Below are 25,509 nucleotides of genomic sequence, written 5' to 3' on the forward strand. Positions count from 1 at the left end.
CTTGCCTGTCCTCACCTCAATGAACACCACACCTCATGCACACATGACCAGGCTGTCAAGGCAGTGTGTTTTGTTGCTCTGTCTTGCTGAAAATATCCTTACAGCCATTCATCTTCCTTGGGCTGATCCATGTATGGAATAAATAGTTTCTGGACATACCAGTTAGCATTAATAGCTTGGTGAAAGAATTGTGTTATGATGTGAATACCAAACGTTGTGCACCAAACTCCAGTCTTGAAATTATGGAGTGGTCTTCAAATTATTGATGCATAATGGTACATATTCGACGAATTCAATGCATAATGGTACACATTCCGTGAGTTCACGTATCCTTACAGTCTGGACCAGACCTCATCTGAAGAAATGAAAAACTGATGATTTGAAAATCCTGACTCCACTACACTCAGAAACTGCTGGCAGGACATACAAATGTTCATCCAGAGGCTCATGCACAACAATGAATTTGTAAGAGGACAGATGCAGGTCATTTTTGACATTATTTTGACATGATGATATTTTAATACCTAGTTGAACAGACAAACAGCATTGAGACTTTGTTGGACTTTGTTCCCGGCACTTTCTTAACTCCAGCAATGTTTTCAGGTAATCAAACTCTTTTTGGGTAGTTACAGTTTTTATTCACTACAGAGCCCATTTTGTCACTAAGTGAGCATCATTTTGTGTTGCATTCAACTGGTCACTAAACACATCTGCTCCTCTCGTTCACTCAGATGTAATGACACAGCAAAGTATCCAGCATAGAGTATGCATGAGATGTGAATTCACAGACATGTGACAGCAGGCAACTGGGCAACAAAATCTTAGTTTCCATCACTTTTTTGTGACGGGCAGTTCTCTTGTTCATTAACATAAGTCAACACCATGTGAATCTTACGAATATTTTCTGGGCCAGTTTCATTTTTTGTCCACCAGTAGAATGTCTGGCCAGTGCTTTCCATAAGGAGACAAAATTCTATGTACTGCGATATAAATATATAAAACCAGAAAAAATCACTCTAGCTTCCAGAAGTGTTAATTCTTTCTGTACACAGGGAAGAAGAGTAGTTTGGTGGAGGTTGTAACCAAAAGCAGGTCAGATCTGAGGTTGAGAAGAATGCACATGTGAAGACAAGGGGTGACGAAGACCAATAATTGCTCACCCTAAGAAGACTCTTGGTGCAGTGGGTGACAGGAGCAGCTATTTCAATAGAAGTAAAATGGCATCCTGCACTACTGACAAATTTCTCAGTGCAGCCAACCTAGTCAGCTATAGCCAGCAGATGACACTGTACCCAGTAGTTCTACATACTCGTAAATGAAGCTATGTTATTAGTCAAACAGTGGAAACTCCAGGTAGGAATATCAACAATGTAGGAAAAGGTAGAATGCTACTTACCTTAAAGAAGACATGTCAAGTTGCAGACAGTCATCATTAAAAGACACTCACATACAGCTATCAGCCACAGCCTTTGTCAATAGAAAGGACAGTCGCACAACTTCCGCTCCCCGCCTCCTCCCCCCTCCCCCCCCCCCCCCCAACCCACCCAACCACCCACACACACACACACACACACACACACACACACACACACACACACACACACACACACACAAGCAAGCACACCTCGCACACACGACTGTCGACTCCAGCACCTTGTGCCAGAATGCAACATCATGTGAGATGCAAGTAGCAATCTGGAGGGGACAGGGAAGAGATAGTGTGTATGGGTAGGGAGAGAGAAGGAAGCTGTGTGGTGGAATGTGCAGCCAACAGGCACAGCATAAGGAGGTTGTGGAACAGGGAAGTGGGAGAAAAAGAAACAATTAATCTCCTACCCATTCTCATCTCCCACAATTTACAGTCCTATGCCAAAGCATCCTCCCTTCTTTCCCCATTCCTCTCCTTTTTTTTCTTTTTTGTTCCTTGTTCCCCCACCTTCCCATCCCACAACCTCCTAATGCTGCATCTGTTGGTAGTCTCTCACTCACTGTGGCCAAAAGCTATATGTGAGTGTCTTTTAATTGTGCCTGCTTGCAACTTGACGTGTCTTCTTTACAGTAAGTAGCAAGCTATGTTATTAGTTTCAGGTATCTATACTTGATCATAATCACAGGCTAATGTTGATATGTGAAACAATATGGCTACAACAGTGTCAATGTACTAACACACAGTATTGAAAGCTAACATTTGTAGTGGCCAGAAACAAGTGAATATTGGTCTGAAGTCACATATTGTCTTTTAACTTCTATCAAAGCAGCTACTCTCATCAGCAACAACACTGAGAGTCTTCTTAAAAGTGAACAATTAATATGTCACTGGACTGTTTCCTTTCCTTCAGCTGTTTCCCCTTCTTTCTGGAAGAGGGAATCTCTCATTTTGAAAGTTAGTATTTGTGCAGCTTTTTTGTCTCCATCTGGTAAGCAACTTTTTATCACTACAGACTGCTGTTTCATACTGAAGATTACTTCCTGCAAGACACATTTAGAAAATAATGGAACTACTACTAAGAATGAATTAAAGTAGTTTTTTTATATTACCTCTCTATATTTTCCATGCATGTAGAATTAAACATGACAAAACACATGTCATTTGCCATATTTTGAAATGCTTTCCCAATTGCATACACAGCTTGTATCACATTGAAGTCAGTGTAGCTGCCTACTTCAACCAAATGTTTACATTTTGCATCATTACAGTGAGATACCTAAAAAATATATTTTCATTACTGGATTTATTAAATACATTTTTACTTCATAGTGAATGCTATTAGTAAATAATAAGTAACTTTTGACATATTTATTATTGCTAGGAAGACACCTATCACTTAAAATGATTTTATTACTGATACAATTTGAATAATACAAAAACAATTAAATTTTAGTTAGTATTTTTGTAGTTAAAAAATAGATCACAAGTTCAATGCAGAATGAAACAATACCTAATATCCAAGCATAGAGAAAGTTCAAGTCACTATACAAAGAAAAAACAGATACAAAAACTACTTCAGCCCTTATTAGTTATTCTGCTGCCTAAATAGCAAAACTCATCTAATAATTTTAGTGTCTCATTTCATAATCTAATTCTTTCACCACCTGGTTTAATTTCACTACATTCCATTACCCTTGTTTCACTTTTATTGATGGTCATCATAACATATATGTAGTCTGTAGAAAAATGAACTGTAAACACACAACCTAGCTTTCCTAAGTATGTGCAGTCCATCAATAAGAAACATATCGAGGATTATAAGGCAATTGTAGAGGGTATCAAAATATTTTGTTTAACAGATGGATAAGTAACTGTATGTTTATTTCATGTAAGCCAGGACCTATTAAGTGTGCATAAGTTGCTTTCATTCACCTTAACTTAATCTCAACAGTAACATTCTCAACTATTCAAGCAAAATTGCCAAAAAAATTGTTTGTAGATAAAAATAAACTATACCTTAAATCCATTATAAATGGCATAAATTTTGAACATAATAATAAACAATAACTCTAGTCAAACAATTTAGAGAAGATATATAGGAAGAGTTCTTGGAAGAAGTTGACCAGGCAGATATCTCACACAAGAAATTCTTGAATAGCCCCCTAAATGTAGTTATCAGTCAAGATAGGTGAGGATAAATTCAAACAAAAGTGATGAGAAACAATGGTTAACATCTGAATTAAACGCACTGTAAAGGGTTTATTTAAATACGGTACTGGAAAGTACTTTGTGGAATGTAAATCATGGATGCAGTAAAGTTAACAATTCAATCTCCAGGCTAGGGATGAATTGTCAATGCGTACAAACAAGACTGAAAATATTGTTAATCTTTGAGACAATGCCTTTTTCTCGAAAAAAACTAGTACAGAAAGCATCCACAAACACAGCTAAATTGTTCTCGTCAACTACATTATACTAGCACTGCAGCTACTGTATCTCACAGAATGGATGTGTGCAACTCAAATACATATGTTTTACCATTCATAATGTAGTGCAATATTCAGTTTCATCAGCAGTGACAAGTGAAGAAATTTTTGCCAGATTATCCATTCTAAAACTGGACACAGATAATGGAAAATGTTCAAGTTTCATTAGTGTGCACATCAGAGGAGTTTCTGAAATTCATCAATAAGTTCATAAGGCTATGCTTGAAGTGGTGTGAATTGTGGCACAATCATCAAGGAATTTGTAATCCTTGTTAAGGATCATGTAAGTTGTAAAAGACAAGAGCCCACCAAACATGTCCATACAATCCTTGGCTATTACCTTCAGAAACCTTGGGATTCTTTCATTTATAATGCCAGTCCATTTACTCCCTACTGGCATTTACAGTTAAAATTGGATGTATAGTTAAAAAGTTATTCTTGGGTCAGTCTTACCTGAGGGAGGAATATGGCAGCTTTTTCCCTTCTGTAAAAAAGTTTCCAGAAAAATCCACTTGGATTTTTGAGGGAGGTGACCAACACGTGCCTGTGGCACACGGCTGGAGTGGGGACATGGCAGGGCTATTTTAGAATGAGTGAAGGGTAGACAGTGCAAAAATACTAGCAGAAATCTTGGTTAGTTGTGTGACATTTCCCCACTGCTGTCAGTCCACATGATAGGCATGTGATCAGTCTGCCTGCACAAATTATCACAGGAGAAGTACGAGGGGCAGGGGGAGAGGGTGGGGATTAGGTAAGTATGACTGTCCCTTCATGGGTGATGCGAGGTATAGAGCAGAGGGAGGTGTGGCTGCTGCAAGTTGTTGTTGTGTTGATGCCAATGCCAGAGAACTGCTCTCACACTAGTTTGCCAAAATGTCAAGAAAAGGAGGTTTAAGTCCCTCAATGGACACAATTTCATATGTGCCATCTTTGTGGATGATGATGGTATTAATTCATCTTGATATTACTGCAAAGGGGTGGAATTTGGAGGAGTAAGAGGCTGACATACAGTGTCTTCATACTGCCAAACATACATTGTGATTTTCAAATATTTGAAACTGAAAGGCTGACACTGTTGTTGGTGCTGTGGGTTATGTGGCTGAAGTTCTTGTATGAGCAACTCAAGTTTTGTAGAGAACCTGCTTGATCGCAGGACAGCTGAGCTATAGGCAGTGTTGGTGTGATAAAGTTTCTAGGCACAAGCAGCTGTTCACTGAATACCAACTGCACTGGCAATCAATACAAATCATACTTTATGGTCATCCGTATGCTTAGGAAAGCCCTTGTCAATGAATTAAATGACCTTCTTTGTGGCACATGGAAATAGATTTCACAGAGCAGTGCATGCACTACACCATGCCATTATTGGCTTGAATTTCGCAAAGGTTAAGTAGACCCCTGAACAGACAACCCTGAAACTGATGGCTGTGGTCCTTGGGGATTGTAAGAGAAATTCTATGAGAAGAAAAATAGGTGGCCACAAACGCCTTCGCAATGGATTCAGCCATGATATCTGCAGGTGGTACAGCCTCTGGCCATCTGGTATAACAATCAACGATAGTAAGTAGGTAACTGTGACCATCATACAGCGTAACGGGCCAATGAGATCCAAATAGATGTGTGTAAAACATGTTGTCAGGGAGAGGAAAATCCTGAATAGTTGTGTGCACATTCTGTGAAATTTTGTTTTTCTGGCACAAACACAGAAATGTGCTCACATGCAGCTGTCTTTATTAACATCAAGCCAGACCAACTTATTTGACACAAGTTTTGCTGTGGTTCTGATGCCAGGGTGAGACAAGTCGTGAATGGCATTAAAGACTCATGGCAATATTTCTATAGGATTAAAGGCCTTAGACAGCTGCCACTGCAGTTACACCACATATCACTTCCAGATCCATCCACCGGCAGATGGGTCAACTGAAATAATGAAGATGCGCCATCACGGAGAAACTGATGTATAAATGCATCCACCAGCTGGTCCCCTGAAATTTTAGGCCAGTTCACCATGACTACACTGATTATATTCCTGGAAAGGCAGTCTGCCACAGTGTTGTAGTGGCCCTCAATGTAGTGCACATCTGTAGTAAACTAGGCCATAAATTCAGCATGGAAGCATTGACATTGAAAAAAAAAAATAAATAAATAAATAAAAAAAAAAACAAGTTCAGCTGTTCACTTTAAAATAGAAGCAAATGATCGGTGGTCTCCAAAATGTGATGGAAATGTTTGACAGCTTGGTACATAGCAAACAGCTCCATACCTACAGCACTGCATCTAGTGCGCACGTCTCTAAGCTGCCTAGACAAAATTACAGGAGTTCCAAAGATCTGTGTATTTTTTGCTGTAAGGTCATGCCCACTTCCACCTGGCTGACATCAGTGATAAGTCCGTTAGGAACACTGGGTTTCGATATGTGAGATCAATAAAAGTGAAACGAGGGTTATGGAATGTAGTCAAATTAAACCAGGTGGTGAAAGAATTAGATTAAGAAATGAAACACTAAAATTAGTAGATGAGTTTTGCTATCTAGGCAGCAGAATAACTGATAAGAGCTGAAGTAGAGAGAGCATAAAATGCAGCCAGACAATAGGACAAAAAACATGACTGAAAAGGGGGAATTTGTTAGCTTTTAATATTTAAATGCCAGGAAGTTTTTTATGAAGATATTTGTCTGGAGTGTAGCCTTCTACACAAGTGAAATGAGGCTGATAAGCAGTTCACATACAAAGTGAATAGAATCTTTTGAAATGTGGTGCTATAGAAGAATGCTAAAGATTAGATGGGTATATTAAGTAACTAATGTGGAGGTACTGAATCGAATTAGGAAATAAGGAAATTGATGGTACAGATTGACTAAATGAAGGGACTGTTGACTGGACACATCCTGAGGTATGAAGGGATAGTCAGTTTGGAAGAGGAGGGAAGTGTGGGGAGTAAAAACAGAAGAGGAAGATGAAGGGATGAATATAGTATGTAGGTTCAAATGGATGTAGTTTGTAGCAGTTATCGATATTCGAGGATGAAGAGGTTTGCACAGCACAGAATAGCAAGAGCTGCATCAAACCAGTCTCTGATCTGAAGACTATAACAACAACAAGTTAACCTTACTCTTGGACAGAAAGGAACAAAGAATGTGCCTAAAAATTTATTTAATCACTTACCTTGTAAAGTAAAAGTGCTAAAAGATAAAAAAAGTTTTAAAAATAAATATAAATAATTGCTACTTGACACTCCTTCTACTCCTTAGATTAATTTATGAGTATGTACCAGTACGTGGTTGGGATATATTTATCAAAGTTTGTTGTAGGTTAAGATAAAAAAAAAATCATTTAGTCATGGTGTGGCTACATTTTTGGAAAGAAAATATATCTTATTTGTAAATCTATGGTATGTTTAAATTGTAGTGGGTTCTTGTGAAAATGATCTGCATAATAATAATAAAAAAATGCCATTCAAGTTGTGTAGATTTCACTCCATTGCCCTCCTCCACTGCAGAAAAGAACAAACTTTTGAGAAACTCAATTATCATTGTTTCTAGCTCACAAAAATGCTGTGCTCTTACACACAGGCATTTCCATTATTTTAATAACCCCATGTATGACTTTCAGTAATAGCTGCTAGTGCAGGCTACCAAAAATTACCTTCTGATAATATTTATGGAGCCATGGATTCTTTTCAGATCTTCTGCTTCCTAGTTGCAGTTGCCACAAATGTTGCAGAAATTCTCTTACTGGTCTCTTCTGTGGACTGAAAAGAAGAAGAAAAATCAGAATAGAAGTGGGTAACACTTTAGCACATGAATCCCATTCAATTTTGGGAAATAGAAAAGGAGAGTCCAACATGAGTCATCACACAAAATGGCAATAGCACAGTGAAATATTCATTATTCCATGTGTATAGGTTGATGTTTTCTATTAGAACACTGAGGTGTTATTTAACATGCTTATGACAACATACTGGCAAGACTTTGACTCTCCTTAGATCCATTAAGGATGATATGTTAATGTGGGAACAACACTCCTGTCTACTACATGTATGTCAAGTACTCTTTATATTATCCAAATAAACCATTATTATCATACATATGAGTTACATGTGGAAAGAATCTGTGCACATAATGTTGGCTGATAATCTCATCTCAAATACAGCAAATTTTGTTGTGACAGGAATTGTAGTGCAAAACATTCTTTCTTTTTTTACCAGATACTATCAGAAAAAATGAAATGATTCATGCCTTCTCATGTTTAGCAGGCACGTAGTTGCATTAAATTTAAAGGGCTCCATTACTGATGTCATTAAATTAACAAGTAGGTAGAAGAAAAAGGTCATAGTACATATTCCTTCATATGCTTATTAGATAATACTATAGTAGTGTATAAAATTTACTAAATAAAATAATTTAAAGAATATGGAAAGGACTCTACCCAAATGTCAGGACTCCACTAAGAAAATTTCTGTATTGTTCTAGAATGTGTTGTGCTTCTCCATCAACATTAACAACAAGCCAAAAAAGGTCTTCTCGTCTAAGTGTTCCATGTCCCAGGGCTTGTCCAACACTTTGCATTAATAATTGCAGGTCATTTGGAGAGAGGAGCAGTAGGACACCTCTGGCACCAGATGCACGTGATTCCACAAGGAGCCTCACCAAGTTGGACACTTCAGTCATGTTCTGTGAAATAATAATAAAATATATGAAATGTTGTTTTTTGAATGTTAAATTTTTAATTTGGAGCACTGCAGGTAAATTTCAGTATTATGATAATGAACTAATATAATATCATAATATAAATAATTGTCTCGCACAAGTGTCATGTTGACAAAATGTACTTGTTGATAAATGTAACTATATGTAAATTAAACTGCTGGCTATCGAGGATATTTTTAAACTTCCTTACCAATTGCTATAACACATAGCAGGCACTGTACGTATAAGGATTTGAGTAGTCTTCAGATCCAAGGATTAGTTTCCATGCTATGGTAATACCTACTGGGAATTTTTTGATCTGTTTAAGGCATTTGACACTGCAAATCACAACAGTCTTTTAGATAAACTTAAGGTTCATGGCCTTCAAGGTACAATGAGTAAGTGGTTTACTTCCTATTCAGTTAACAGAAAGCAAATGATTATGTCAGATAGTACACACAGCTTTCATCATGTATCGTTTGACTGAGACAAATTTCAACTGATATTCCACAGGGTTCAACTTTGGAAGCACTTATATTTTTGCTGTACGTAAATGAGCCCCTGTCTTACACTGTTAAAATAGAGGTTTGTGTACAAAATACAGGGAAAGAAGGAAAAAGACGTCAGGTTAGGCATGCAGTGAAAAAATAAATGACACCAACAGAAAGTAGACTGAAACAGTCCACTGGCAGAAGATGAACGATTATTAATGAAGTTGGAACACAACTGTTGGTCTAATGAAAGTAGATGGCAATGAAAGATTAGTGAGTCCTTCGGGATGGAAACACAAACAAACAGGCAAAAGGATGAGCGTAGAGGCCCACAACGGAATTAGAGAAAAATGTAAAGGAACTGCAACAGGAAGCAATATCTGGGATGTTGTTAACTTATCAAAGAATACAGGAAACAGCAGATTACCACATACAACAATGTAATTATAACATGAACAAAATTCTGCAAAATTATATTTATTTCACCATGGACCAGCTTTCTGCCTCTTAGGCCAACATCACATTCTGTGTGATGATGGGCTAAGAAACCAAAAGGTGGTCTGTGATCAAATAAATACAATTTTTTAGAATATTTGGAAGTGTTTCCTATCTAATAGATAGTTGTGAGTTGAATCTCTCAGAGAGATCTAACACACTTACAGCCCACTATTCTTCCCCCTCTGCTGCTCCCCCCCCCCCCCCCCCCCCCCTCCTCTCTCTCTCTCTCTCTCTCTCTCTCTCATCACTCACACACACACACACACACACACACACACACACACACACACACACACACACACAATTTCCTGCCACTGTGGCCTTACTCAGGCTATAGCATGGAAATACTGAAGAGAGAGTTGTCAGTTATCTGAAGAATTATATCATTCAAAAGATAATCCTTGTAAACGTGCCTGTCTGCTGCTCACTGAATTCTCTGTTTGCTGAATAATGATACATCCCCATATAAATATTTACATTTCATCATATCATGCTGAATTTTCCATTACTGTAATTATTTTAAATGTTAATAATTGACATACAGTATAAGTAGTCAGCAGAAAGTTTATCACAAAATAATTTTGCTAACATCAGTCTGGTCCCTTTCAAGTAATTGCAACCTAAATTTTAGGTTAGTCATGTCCCTCTTTCAAGCTCTTGTGAAAAAAGTAGTTAATAAATCATTAAGTCTGCTCAGCAAGTTTTCTTCATAAATAATGTCTCTTTCTACATTATTAAGTAAAACTAAAAAAAACAATGGAAAGCCCAGGATGAAATAACAACAATATTATGAAAAGTATAGATTGTTACTCACTTTATAAAGGAGCCACAAAAAGGAGACACTGAGTTACAGACAGGCACAGCAAAAAGGCTACTATACATTTTAGCTTTTGACCAAAAGGCCTTCTTCTAAAGTAGAACACACACACACACACACACACACCAAACTGAGTGTCATTATGTGTATGTTGGTTGTACTCATGTGGATGTGTGTGTGTTCTACTTCAGAAGAAGCCTTTTTGGCCAAAAACTAAAATACGTAGCAGTCTTTCTGTTGTGTTTGTCTGTGACTCAATGTCTCCTGTATATGGTGAGTATCCATCTATCCTTTTTGTATTACTGTTGACACTGTTAAGTAGACATTTTATGTGAGCATACTGACACTGTTTAAGTTACTGGCAGTGAACTGTCTCCAGCTGCTACATACTCATTTTAGTAATTATTTTTTATGGGTAACTTTTGAAAATATGCCTTTACGTACATTTCACATTTACACATGTGGTTTTAAGCAGAATGAGCTAAGATTTATGTTTGATGGATGATGCTTTTATGTAGTATATCTCAAATCTAATCCAAACAATGGACCTGCCCAATATCACAATCAGCACACAACACAGCTGAAAGAATAATGAGGTGCTAACTAAATAAATATGTGTTGTTAGGGTGATTATTTCTTTCTACATAAAATCATTATTTTCACATTAGATTCATTAAATAGACTGGAGAATATTAACTGTAGTAATCTACAAGCAAAACTTGGTGGATGATAGTATCATTCCTGGTAGGAATAGATCATAATAAAATCGTTTCCTTCATATTTATTCAATTTCTATACTGTGTTCTAATTTACCAACTGCAGCATCATTTTACCAATTACTAACCAGTTTTCCATCCCCCGTGGCTATATCTATGTGGCTATATCTATGTTATCAAAGGTCAAGTGGTCTGCAGGGCACAATGAAATAAGCAATTTCAGTGAAGAATATACACACAATCCCAGTTAAGAGGTTTACAGAGCAAAAAAAGGTATATTTTTCAGAATTTTCAGATGTTTGCAAAGATTTTCATAAGATACAAGCATTTTGCATGATCTGTTTCATAGTAAATCAGCGTTTGTGATTTGCAGTTACAGTAAATAAGTAAAATCATGTCATATTAGTTTTCTCTGTAAACAAAAGGACATATTGTTTGCATTATCATAAATTAACACTGTTGTGAAATTTGTTAGTGACTACAACCTGAAAGACATTTCAGAGAAACAGTAAAACTATTACCAAGTTTTCTGTTGTCATAACAGATATCCAATTTTGGCTGTAAATCCCTTTAGTTCTAAAAGGCTATTGGTGATGTAATTGTAGCATATGAGACACTTAGATTAAAAGAGAATCAGCAAGTTTAGTTTAAAGCTATTTGTTTACTGTACTGTAACATATTGTATCAGGCATAAGTTTTTTGTTTACTGTTCAGTGAAATACTACATCAAGCATAATGCAACCCTCTGTGTCTGGTGTTCTTTGGCAGGGGATGAGTTGGTTACTATTTGTAAGCAGCTGGAAATTGCTCTAACCACTGTCAAGCAATTACAAGCTGTCACCAATTGATGTGTTATGAAGGCTCTGAGTGTTATGTACCAGTGATATCAAAGGTACTCTTCTGCAGGAAATAAAGGATCCATCAATACTTGTCCACTTGACTGTGAATGCCATGTCAATGGTGCATTAAGGATGTACAGGGGAGACAGGGACCAGGGAGCTCAAGATGTTACATCCAACCCCTTTACTGACAAGTCTGAGGTGCTACCTTCTACTGAAACTAAAACTCAGCCAATGATACTAACTTGGCCGGTTGGGAAATCTGCTGTGTCCTGCGTCAAAAGGCGATAAATGCAAATGGAAGAAGTCTATTATCATCAGTGGTTTGAACATACAGTGAAATATGGTGTCCCTTATGGAAATGGTATCTAGGGCTGAGAAGGAACATCAGGTGCACTCAGTGCGTATACCTTGGGGCCTCATTCAACATTTTGAAGAGGCTATTTTGGCAACCACTATAGATTGTGGCACATGCTAGAACAAACAGTTCCTGTTGCCTGTGCTCCCAGGTCCTATTTGGTTCATTCCAATGACTAGCAGAGAAGGTTGTGAGTAACAGTCTTGCTCACAGAGTTTCAATGAAGACATCACCTTGCACATGGCTCCTGCAAAGCTGAGCTGTTTTTATCGCTACGTCGACGATACCTTCATCATTTGGCCACATGGACAAGAAAAGTTAGACGAGTTCCTGGAACACCTGAACAGCATCCACAACCACATCAACTTCACAATGGAAGTAGAGAAGGAGGGTTGCCTGCCATTCTTGGACGTGCTTGTCCACCGTAAACCCAATGGGTCTCTACGTCATAGTATTTACTGCAAGCCCAACCACACGGATCGGTATCTGCATGCCACCAGCTTCCATCACCCAGCACAGAAACAGTCAGTTCTGAGGACCTTAGTACATCGAGCTGAAACTGTCTCATATGCTGAAAACTTCCTGAGAGAATTGAGCCAGGGACAGAAGAAAAAGTGTTCATAGCACAAACAGCAATTAGATAATAGTGTGAAAGTACAGTTAACAATTACTTTTTAACTACAAGAGTAGTTCAAAAAGGATGATGTGGGATTTATCACAAAAAGAATTATGCATTTGTTAGAACAGTGTAGGATACAGCACTGTAAGAAGTGACACTAAATACTGATTCCAGTTTGTATGTGCAGCTGAGCAATTTCCAATACTATTCAAAATAAAGAAAAATGCATGTTGATCAGAGCAAATAATGGTTGCATATAAATATGAAAAGTATTGTGAAGATAGAAAATCTATGGTAATGAGTGACACTCTGATTGTGAAGGACAAGGATATTGTGGGAGAAAACATTGGCCAAAACACTGAGAGGTGGCAATCAGAAGAAAGGAATCAGAACAGCATGTGAGAAGAAAAGAAAAAGTGAAGTCTAGAGACCACAGGTCACAAAGAACAAATCTAAGATAAGATAGAAGAACATGCAAACTAAAAACAGAAGACACTATTGTAAAACTGTAACCAGATGAAAGAAAATTGTGTTTTTTCCTATATCTCTTATACTTTTCAGTAGCCTGATGAATTAATGGCTTGTATTTCACTTCATATAGCTTCACTTTTCATATTAATAGCTACAATGGAAATAACATCTTCCAAAATTTCGATTTTTTGTTTCACTGTATTATTTATAATTTTAAATGCAGAAGCTGACAGTCTTACATTATCAAATAACAGAAAATCGCCAGCCAGGGTGGCCGAGCGGTTCTAGACGCTACAGTCTGGAACTGCGCGACCGCTACAGTTGCAGGTTCGAATCCTGCCTTGGGCATGGATGTGTGTGCTGTCCTTAGGTTAGTTAGGTTTAAGTAGTTCTAAGTTCTAGGGGACTGATGACCTCAGAAGTTAAGTCCCATAGTGCTGAGAGCCATTTGAACCATTTGAACAGAAAATCCAGGATGGAATGTAACAATATTATGAAAACGATAGTTGCAACTCACCATTAGTGGAGATGCTGAGTCATAGATAGGCACAACAAAAAGACTGCCACAAAATAAGCTTTTGGCGAACAAGGCCTTTGTCAAAAATAGACCACACACACACACACACACACACACACACACACACACACACAGTGATGCAAATGCAACTCATACACACACGTGACTGCAATTCTGGCAGCTGAAGCCACACTTTCATAATACTGCTACAATTTTACAATATGCTACAATAGCTGGATACATTAACTACTTGGCAGCAAAGATTCAGAACACAGCTACATCCAGACTTAATCTGTTCACCTGATAATGACAAGATGTTTGGCAAATCAATCAGCATTAAGTAGATGCCTGCGCTGAAAGCAATAATTGAAGCTGTATACGAAGTAGGGAATTGCTTAAATAGAATAGGTGAGATGCACCTTACACAGTAGTTGAGACATACCTCTGTAGTTTTTAAGCCTTCTTCAAGAGCAAAACACACTCCAGACTGAGCTGCAGTTTTCTGAAGATGTTTAAACATAAATTCATACTCTTCTTTTGCTGCTGAATACACAACACTTATATATGTCCATCCAAAATGTTCAAGCATTTTCATAACTGCTGTTGTTAGTGCTGTTAATTCAGGAGCAACCTACAAATATAAAGAACTGACGAAGTACAAGAGAAAATACTAAAAAATGAGTAACTATAATTATTTGTACATCTGTGAAAGGAGGAAAACAATTTAAAGCTCAAAATAAACAATTTAAAAGTTTTACTCTACTATGCAGTTTCAGATGCCATTGTTTTCAAGTCAATATAAACACATGGTTGGTTATTTGGTGAATAACTGTACATGCTAAAGAGCTGCCACTGTATGGAGTTGAGAATAACTCTCATTTACCATACACTTTTAACAGCTGGAACATTCATAAAAGAAAGCTTCATGTGGAAACAGAAAGTAGTAGATATTTCTGTCTTCTCTAAACAGTAACTGTCAAACAAACTACACTTGTATCAATCCAGTTCATCTACAATATGTTTAGACTTAAGCATTTTTCTGTCATGCACACAAAAATGGTGATGACAATATTATGGAAAGGATGGACTGCTTGCTACTCACCATGTAGAGGAAACACTGAGTTTCAGACAGGCATAATGAAAAGACAGTTCTACAACTGAGCTTTCAGCTAAATGGACTTCTTCTAAAGTAAGTAACAAACACATGTTCTCACCAGCACAACTCATACAATCATGACCACTGTCTCTGGCCACTGAGGCCAGACTGCCAATGTTTATTTATACCATTCATGTTTCATCATTTATTTTTGACACATCAGCAATCAGAAACTTTGGCAAGAAACTCATACATTTGTGCCACTAACAAACTGTTCCTTCATAATCTTTGGTTATGTAGATCATATAGTTCTGTTGGAGAAACTCAAATGCTATGGCAATAAAGGAATTTCTCTTATGTAGATAGACTCACACATCCTATAGAGATAAAATTAAACAGAGAGTTGGGAAACATTAAATATGGTATCCTACTTGCTCCTGTTCATGATTTTCATAAATGATTTATCTAGAACTATTGAAGACACAAAAAATTGTGATATTTTCTAATGATGTAATTACACTGATATAGTGCCCAAACACAGCAAGGAGCATAAATCCTTAACCCTACACACACTAATTTTATGAAATTCAAAACTATTAAAATTACTTAGATAATGAAAGTGTGGGTAAATTGCCCAAATACCTCATTTCTACATCTTTGCACTTAGAAATCTCATTGCATGGCTTGAATTGCTGTCACAATTTGCACATGTTTGCTCAAAATATTACATGGTACAGTTTCCTATCAATAAGATGTATTGAAGTCAAATATTTGTATAAAATATTTTATGACTACACTGTCTTCAACTTGTCAGTAATTTTCAATAGCCCAATTAGAATTCCTGACCTAAGGCTGTATCAAAATATGTTGAGAGTCTCAATTTGTATGGGTCTCACACCAATACACTCATGTTAGTCAGTCCACTGGTAAGAGCCTCAGGCAAAAGGTCACTCTTGACATGTTTGACATAACCTCAGGCCAAGAATTACTCACAGGCTATTGAAAATGACTGATATGTTGAAAATGATTTAGCCAGTGAAACAATATGCGAGAATGCAACGTCAATAAATAATTATTTTTAAAGGAAAAATGGTCACTACTGCCCTTCACTAGTAATGTGGCAAATATGAATAATCTTCTGGGGCAGTACAGCTAACATCAGAAAAGTATTCATTCTACAGAAAAATGTGGTAAGAATATTGTGTAAAGTTGGTAACTGAATATCATGCAGAAGAATCTCAGGAAGTTTGAAATTCTTACATTCATATGCCAGTACATTTACTCCCTAAAGCTATTTATGGTCAACAACAAAAGTGGATTTAGGATGAACTCTGGAATTCACAACAACAATGCTAGAAGTAAAATTACTCTCCATATAGTCTAACAGTCTTGTCAAGGAACCAAGGTGGAGTTTTATATTCCAGTACATAGGTCTTTAACAGGTTACCAGCAGATAGAAGTTAGAAATTCTTGAGCACATTCTACACTCAAATATACTGAATTTCCTTTAAACAGAGATGCTTCTGTCTATACATCAGCATGGATTTAGAAAGTGTCACTTGTGCAAAAGTCAGTTTACCCTTCCCTCATTTTTAATAAATGTGTAGAATTTGGAGTTTTTCCAGGTGTACTTATGGTATCAAAAGTTGACCCAGTTTTTAAAAAAGAGGACAAACATCTTCCCCGAAACTACAGACCAGTCTCCATTGTTCCAATATTCTCAAAGATATTTGAGGCACTGATACACGCACAAATAAGCAGCTTCTTTGAAAAACACAATATCCTATGTAGCAATCAGTTTGGTTTTTGTAAAGGGAAAAACACAACAGGGGCCATCTTGGAAATCACTGACCAAACCTTAAACAGTTTTGAAAACAATAACATGGTATCACTGGTATTATGTGACACAAGCAAAGCTTTCAATTGCATTCCTGTTGACATACTACTGGGGAAACTAGAGTTTTATAGGGTGAGAGGGAGCACTTTAGCTGTGATAAATTCTTATTTAAGTAACTGAAAACAATTCGTTTCAGTCAGAAATATAAACTCTTGCGTAATGGAAATCGGCACAGATGTACCACAAGGGTCTATCCTAGGACCCTTCATCTTCATTGTAGCTATTTAATGATTTACCTAAAAATATAGCCCACCCCGTCGTGTGTTATGCTGACGATACAACACTACTTACCTCACATCAGAACATTTCAGATCTGAATAAACTAACAAAAGAAACAACTGATAAGGCCCTGGACTGGTCTGCAGCCAATAAGCTCCTATGCAACCTTGATAAAGCCCAACAACTTTAAATTGGAACATCAAATGAAGTAAGCAATAAGTTGGTAAAGCTCTTAGGTATTCACATTGACTCTAAACTCTATTGAGAGGAACATGTCAATCATGTATGTGAAAAAATATCTCGGGTGGCATACCTTATCTTGAAACTAAGGGGGGTGGTGTGCTTAGAGTACCTTAGGGTGACATACTTTGAGCTATTCCAGTCACATATTTCATGTGGTCTGATTATATGGGGGCACTCCCCTCACATCAAGAACATCTTGAAATTACAAAAAAAAGTCTTACACATAATATGAAAGAGAGGTCATAGGGAGAACTGTCGTCCTCTTTTCTTGAGACTAAGAATATTCACAATTATAAATTTATACATCTATGTGTCTGTACTCTATAACAAAACAATATTACAGAATTTATTGCCAGAGGGGAAATACATGAACACAACGCCAGAGTTAAGGGTAATTCAGACATACCATGCCACAGAACAGGAAATACCCACAAAGTTAACCAACTCAAAATGTTCAATAAACTGCCAATTCATGTTCAGTCTATGGATATATTTTTTTTAAAATTAAGTGGTACAGCTAGCTGTCAGATCATTCATTCTATGACATTAAAGAATTCTTTGAGATGCCTGAGGAGGATATTACCATTTAAAAGTTGTCTGTAGTTAAACATATTATTGTGTGCTGTGGTTAATAGTGTGTAACTACATAGAGTATACAATAACCAATACAATAGTATATTATATTAGATTATAGTATAGCTTATTGCATTAACTTCTAGAAGCTATCCTGGTGAAATTTGGTACAATGCCAAGATTAGATTAGATTAGATTAGATTTACTTTCATTCCAATTGATCCGTAGTGAGGAGGTCCTCCAGGATGTGGAACATGTCAGAAAAACAACAATACATGACAAATATTTACAACTAAACCAAATAAGCTAATGTACCATTCCACAGGTCCCAAGTGGAATGATCGTCATTTTTTAATGAACACTAAGAGTCATTTTACAAATACTAATGCACTGAATTTAAAATAAAAAAGTTTTTTATTTATTTATAAGGTAATAAACATGTAATACAACTACTGTAATACTTATTTACAATGAACACATTACCGCACTGAAATGGTGCAGAAGTTAGATTATACTTACACACACACACACACACACACACACACACACACACACACACACACACACACACACACACAAATTTTCAATGAACACATTACTGCACTGAAATTGCGCAGAAGTTATGTTGTACTTATATACAAATCAATTGGTTTTACTAAGAAATTCATCAATGGAGTAGAAGGAGTTGGCCACCAATAAATCCTTTAGGCTTCTCTTAAACTGAATTTCATTGGTTGTTAAGCTTTTTATGGCTGCTGGCAAGTTATTGAAAATGTGTGTTCCTGAATAATGCACACCTTTTTGTACAAGACTAAGTGACTTTAAATCCTTTTGAAAATTATTCTTATTTCTAGTATTGCTTCCATGAATTGAGCTGTTGGTTTGAAAAAGTGATATATTTTTAATGACAAATTTCATTAAGGAATAAATACGAGGGCGGTTCAGAAAGTAACCTACGATTGGTCACAGTGCGAGTTGTGGGGGGAGTAGCGACGCCATCTGTGCGTTCACGCACTCAACAGGTCAGTTGGCATCAAGCCGTGGTCGAGTGAACATCGTACCTGCGCTAGTTTAGTTTTTGTGGCAGTTTGAAATGTGTGCTGCAATAGAAAACCCCGCCAAATGTGAAGTGCGTGCTGTCATAAGGTTTTTTACAGCCAAAGGATATTCTGCAGCAGCTATTCATCGTGAGCTTTGTGCCGTGTACGGACCAAGAGTTATGTGTGAAGGAGTTGTCCGTGAATGGGTACGTTTATTTAAAAGTGGACGAGAAAACGTTCATGATGAAGAGAGGAGTGGTAGACCATCATTGGTGATTGACGAACTCGTTCAGACAGTTGATGCAAAAGATCGTGAAAATCGACGTTTCTCAATGTCGGAGTTGTCTATGGTTTTCCACAGATTTCTAAGACTCTCTTGTACGGGATAGTGACAGCAAGATTGGGTTACCGTAAGTTCTGTGCACGATGGGTGCCCAAAATTCTTACCGACCACCACAAAACTCAAAGAATGGCCTCTGCATTAGACTTTCTGTCACGTTATGAGGACGAAGGAGAACCATTGTTAAACAGAATCGTGACCGGTGACGAAACCTGGATTAAGTACGTGAACCCTGAGAGAAAAGAACAATCAAAGATGTGGGCACATTCAAATTCGCCTACCAAACCAAGAAAAGCCTCGCAAAATTTTTCTGGCAGAAAACTGATGGCAACGGTGTTTTGGGATGCCAAAGGGGTGTTGTTGGTTGAATTCATGGAACGTGGTATGACCATTAACACTCTAAGCGCCAAGCCCGTAAAATTTACGGGCCTGGGATCGCGCGAAAATCACCAAGCCCGTAAAATTTACGGGCCGCTACATTTAATTTCATTCAAAACACTGCAACGTTATTTCTACGGGTTTGGCCAGCGCTATACGTTTTTCAGATGTTTATTAACAAAATGCGTCCATAGATGTCACGGCAGCGCTGTAATTCATGTTAAAACTTATCTTTGCGTTCTCAGTCTGTATATCATTCAGTTGTTTGTCATCATGTTTCGGCGCGGTTTATCAGACGCAGAAATTGCGGATTTGATCAATCATAGCGACACTCTGGATAATGTAGAGAGTGATTCAGACGATTCTGAATGCAATGGTGTGTTTGAAGGTACGTATTTCCGAATTTTCCACGTAATTGTGCAGTACGCACATATCTGTTGAACATGTGTAAACGATGTATGTAGTTACACATAATGTGATATTCTTTTTAGAAGACGAGATTGATGACAGTTTGTCTTCAGATGAAGACGAGAATGATGTTGAAGGTGTTGCTTCAAATCCAGCAGCTGTGCCGTATCCGAAAGACAGTGAGTGGACTGCAGTTGACACCTACCGACCTCTGCCTGTCAACACGACACCCAGGCAGATACTAGTGGATATTGATGAGTCGAGTTCTGTACTGGATTGCAGTAAAGTGTTCCTTACTGACAGTGACGTAAATGAACTCAAGAGACAGACAAATTTGTATGCATCACAGACAATACAGAAGAAAAGAAGAGGAAATAATCTGAAGCCCCATTCAGTTTTGAGTTCGTGGAAGCCAGTGACTATAAGTGAGATGAGGCGTTTCTTGGGTATTATTTTCCACATGTGTGTTTCGAAAAAGCCCAAAATTGCGGACCATTGGAGCACTAATCCTGTTCTTAGTTGTAACTTTTGTCCCCATGTCATGAGCCGTTTGCGTTTCACTCAGATACTGTCATGCTTGCATCTTGTTGACAATTCAAATCAGAAAAAACCAGGCGAAGATGGATTTCATCCACTTTACAAAGTTTTGCCATATTATAATAATTTGAAGGAGCGATGTATCCAGGCATATCGTCCCTCAGAAAAAGTGACAATTGATGAAGGAATTTGCCCATTTCGAGGTCGTGTGAGTTTCCGTGTTTACATGCAAAATAAGCCTCATAAGTATGGACTGAAAGTATATGCTGTTGCTGAAGCCAGTAGTGGCTATGTTGTAAATTTTGAAGTTTATGCTGGTAAGCATATTGTTGACAATTCTTCGTCTGCGGTTATTTTGCGATTGTTGTCTGACAGCAGCTTGCTGAACAAAGGCCACACTGTGTATTTAGATCGATTTTATTCCAGTCCAGAGCTATTTCAGCAACTGGCAGAGAAAGGCACTGGAGCTGTTGGTACTGTGAACAAATCCAGGAAAGGATTGCCTAAAGATTTAGTATCTGCTAAGCTGAAAAAGGGCGAAATGTCTTTTCAGCGTAAAGATAATGTATTGGCAATGAAGTGGAAAGATAAGAGAGATGTGTATACATTGTCTACAAGGCATCAAGCAACATTTGGTACGCATACTAAGAGAAATGGGTCTGTAGTATTGAAACCACTTCAGGTACTTGATTACAACCTCAATAAAATTGGAGTGGATATTGGAGACCAACGCCTGCAGTACAATCCGTTCCAGCACAGAACTGTGAAATGGTGGCGAAAATTATATTTCCATTTGCTGCTTATGGGAGTATCAAATGCATTTTGGCTGTACAATGCAGTGCACAGGAAGAAAATTACAATAACAGACTTTATAACAGTGCTTGCAGTTCAGCTTGTTGAAGACGACACACTTGAATTCATTCCAAGAAATGAAGGAACTGTAGGTCGGCTAACAAAGAGACATTTTTTGCAGCACATACCTGCAACTACTAAGAAGTATGCTGCTCGTGTGTGTCACGTGTGCAGTTCCAGGAGCAAGAAACAGAGTGGCAAGGCTTCTCGCAAAGAGACACGATACGAATGTGAACAGTGTGGCGTTGCACTCTGCCTGGAACCTTGCTTTAAAATTTTCCACACTAAAAAACAATATGATTCTGTGTGAAATTTATATGTAATACTGTATACTATCAGAAACATGTAATGTAGTGCCACAATTTTGGTTAAAAATAAATCACAATTGTATTCCCTTATTCGTATGACTTTTTCTAAATTCTTAAAACATCTAAGTGATTTCTATAACTGTACCTTAAAGCTGTGCATTGTAAAGTAGTTTCTTTCACTCAGAATTAAAGTAGAAATGTGCAGCTTCAAGATGGTACCAAATTTGCCACAATCCAAACAGTAGATTTGATGCAGTAATTTTTTTAATATTGGTAAAATTGCCCGGTTTCTAGGGACGGGTGCATAAAATAGGCCTGGTACAGAGAGTGTTAATCAAGACGTGTACTGTGAAACAATAAAAAAGTTACGACGGGCTATACAGAACAAACGCCGTGGTATGCTGACTTCCGGTATCGTTTTTTTGCACGATAACGCCCGTCCTCACTCTGCTCGCAGAACAACGGCCCTTCTTGAGTCCTTCAAGTGGGACATTATCAACCATCCACCTTACAGCCCAGACCTGGCGCCAAGTGATTATCACCTCTTCATGCATTTGAAGAAATGGCTCGGGTCACAGCGGTTTGATGACGACGAAGAGCTCAAAGATGCGGTCACAGGCTGGCTCCAGGCACAAGCGGGTGATTTTTATGCAGAAGGAATTTCAAAGCTTGTGAAGAGATACGATAAGTGCCTCAATCGCTATGGAGACTATGTAGAAAAATAGTGCAAAGATGTAGTTGTAAGATGTATATATTAAAATATTTTTATTTAACTTGGTGTATTTTTTTAAATCAACCGGAGGTTACTTTCTGAACGGCCCTCGTATATTGGGAAGCAGCAGTTAGTGTCCCTAGTTCCCTAAACAGGCTTCTGCAGGATGTTCTTGAGTTCACACCACATATAACTCTTACTGCACGTTTTTGTGCCCAGAAAACTTTAGCTTGGCTTGATGAATTACCCCATATGACATTATGGAATGAAAGTAAGCATAGTATGCCAGCTTTTTCATTTTTATATCCCCTATGTCTGACAAAATTCGCATTGCAATCAGAGATTTGTTAAGACACTTCAGCAGTTCTGTGGTGTGCTCCTCCCAGTTGAATTTATTATCAAGCTGTAATCCCAAGAATTTAACACTGTCCACTTCTTCTATTTTCTTGTCATCGTATGTTAGACATATACTCTTGGGACACCCCTTACAAGTTCTGAACTGCATGTAGTGTGTTTTTTCAACGTTTAGTGACAAAGAATTGGCTAGGAACCAGTGATTAATGTCCACAAATATTTTATTGGCTGATCTTTCTAAGACTATACTTGATTTGCTATTTATTGCAATGTTTGTATCACCGGCAAACAAAACAAACTTGGCATCTGGCAATGTTACTTATGAAAGGTCATTGATATACACAAGAAAAAGTAAGGGCCCCAAAATGGAACCTTGTGGGACCCCACTTGTAATTAGTTCCCAGTTGGATGATGCCTGATAGCTTGATACATGTCTCTTTCCTAATAACACCCTTTGTTTCCTGCCAGAGATATAAGATTTGAACCATTTTGCAGCATTTTCTGTTACACTATAATATTCTAGTTTACTTAAAAGGATATTGTGATTTACACAGTCAAATGCCTTTGACAGATCACAAAATATACCAGTTGCCTGCAATTTTTTGTCTAATGAATTAAGCACATTTTCACTGTAAGTGTAGATAGCCTTTTCAATATCAGAACCTTTTAGAAATCCAAACTGTGACTTTGACAGTATGTTATTTGAGATAAGATAGTTATAAAGATGACTGTACATTACTTTTTCGAAAATTTTTGAGAATGCTGGCAACAGTGAAATTGGACAGAAATTTGATGCTATTTCTTTATCTCCCTTCTTAAACAGTGGTTTAACTTCAGCATATTTCAGCCATTCAGGAAATATTCCACTGATAAACCACTGGTTACACAGATAGCTTAATATGTTACTTAGCTCAGAATCACATTCTTTAATTAACTTTGTTGATATTTCATCATACCCACTAGATGTTTTTGATTTTAAAGATTTTATGATGGACATTATTTCTGTTGGGGTAGTGAGGGTCAAATTCATATTATGGAAGTTACTTGAAATGTCTGGTATAAGGTAATCCATAGCAGCATCTACCGAACCTGACAACCCCATCTTTTCAGTAACAGTTATAAAATGTTTGTTAAAAAGTTCTGCGACACTACACACATCTGTCACCAATGTATCATTTACTCTTAATGCTATTTGTTCCTCTTCATGTCTGGTTCTACTGGTCTCCTCCTTCACTATATCCTGTATTGTCTTTATTTTGTTATCTGATATGACTATCTTTTCCTTGTAATATATTTGCTTTGACATCCGTATTACAGTCTTTAATATTTTGCAGTATTTCTTATAATGTGCTATAGCATCAACATTGGAAATGTTTCGGATTGACAGATACAGTTTTCTTTTTGTTTTACAAGATACCCCTATTCCTCGAGTAATCCATGGCTTCTTTATAGACTTTGCTCTAACCTTGGTGAGTTTTGGGGGAAAGCAGTGTTCGAATAAGGTAAGCACTTTATTAGCTAAAATGTTATAGTTTTCATTCATGCCATGAGCACTGTAAACATCAGTCCAGTGAATGTCTCTGAGGAGTGTCCTAAAATAATCAATTTTTGGCTTACTAATTACCCTCTTGAGCTCAGATTTAACAGATTTTATATCCTGTTCAGTATTAACATTTAACAGAAGGAACTGCATGTCATGGTCTGAGAGCCCATTGACTATTGGTTTTGTAATATAATTTTGTTCATTGGACTTTTCTATAAAGATATTATCAATGGCTGTTTGTGAGCAAGTGGCTATCCTAGTGGGGAACTTTACAGTGGGAATTAAGTTGAATGATTGTGTTACTAACTCAAATAAGCTCTTATTGGGAGAGTCTTTAAGGAAATCTACATTGAAATCACCAGCAACCACTACTTCTTGGTTTTGGTTGTTAAATGGGCCAGTACAGCTTCAAGGTGGTTTACAAACAGATTAAAGTTACCTGCAGGTGCTTGATATACACTTAATATTATGAAGGATTTTTTGTGAAATTCTAATTCTGTTGCACATGCTTCCATATGCTGTTCTAGGCAAAATTTATGAATGTCTATGTTCTTAAATTTATGACAGTTCCTGATGAATGTGGCAACTCCTCCTTTCTCCATTTCTGATCTACAAAACCCTGTAACACTTAAAAGTTCTATACCAGTGGTCACATGATGTTCAGAGAGGCAGATTATGTCAGCTGGGTTTGAAGACTCTAATTCATCTATGCAGATAGTTAATTCATTAATTTTATTTCGCAGTCCTAGAATATTTTGATGCAATAAAGATAGCTGAAATTTCACATTGACTGAGTTAAAATGGGGTGGAGCTAAAATATCTGCTAACAGTTGAAAATTCTTAACCAATAGCTGTTTATGCTGATGTAATAAGCTGTAGTCATGTTTTTTGATTTCCTTCTCAAACTGAAGGTTTGTCTCAGTTCTAACCTCTCTTAAAATTTGCTTTCTTTCTGTCCTCCCTACCCTAAAAAGGGGTCTTTTCTGAATCCTATAACCACTGGTATTTTACCACTCATGACAGTGCCTCCCCCCTTTAACTTTCCTGCTATTTCCCCAGCCAATTTACCCTTCCCCTTCCT

General features: G+C 37.3%; 1 protein-coding gene across 1 annotated transcript in view; it reads right to left on the reverse strand.

Moving 5' to 3' along the window:
* LOC124799226 overlaps window positions 1-25,509 on the reverse strand; it is a 94,638-nt gene that overhangs the window by 47,120 nt on the left and 22,009 nt on the right. The window contains exons 4-7 of the mRNA XM_047262765.1: window positions 14,371-14,559; window positions 8,343-8,587; window positions 7,560-7,665; window positions 2,539-2,705 (exon numbers count right to left, since the gene is read on the reverse strand). Of these exons, the coding sequence (XP_047118721.1) occupies window positions 2,539-2,705; window positions 7,560-7,665; window positions 8,343-8,587; window positions 14,371-14,559 (707 nt within the window). The remainder of the gene's footprint in view (window positions 1-2,538; window positions 2,706-7,559; window positions 7,666-8,342; window positions 8,588-14,370; window positions 14,560-25,509) is intronic.

The sequence above is a fragment of the Schistocerca piceifrons genome, chromosome 5 (assembly GCF_021461385.2).
Source record: "Schistocerca piceifrons isolate TAMUIC-IGC-003096 chromosome 5, iqSchPice1.1, whole genome shotgun sequence".
Taxonomy (NCBI): Eukaryota; Metazoa; Arthropoda; class Insecta; order Orthoptera; family Acrididae; genus Schistocerca; species Schistocerca piceifrons.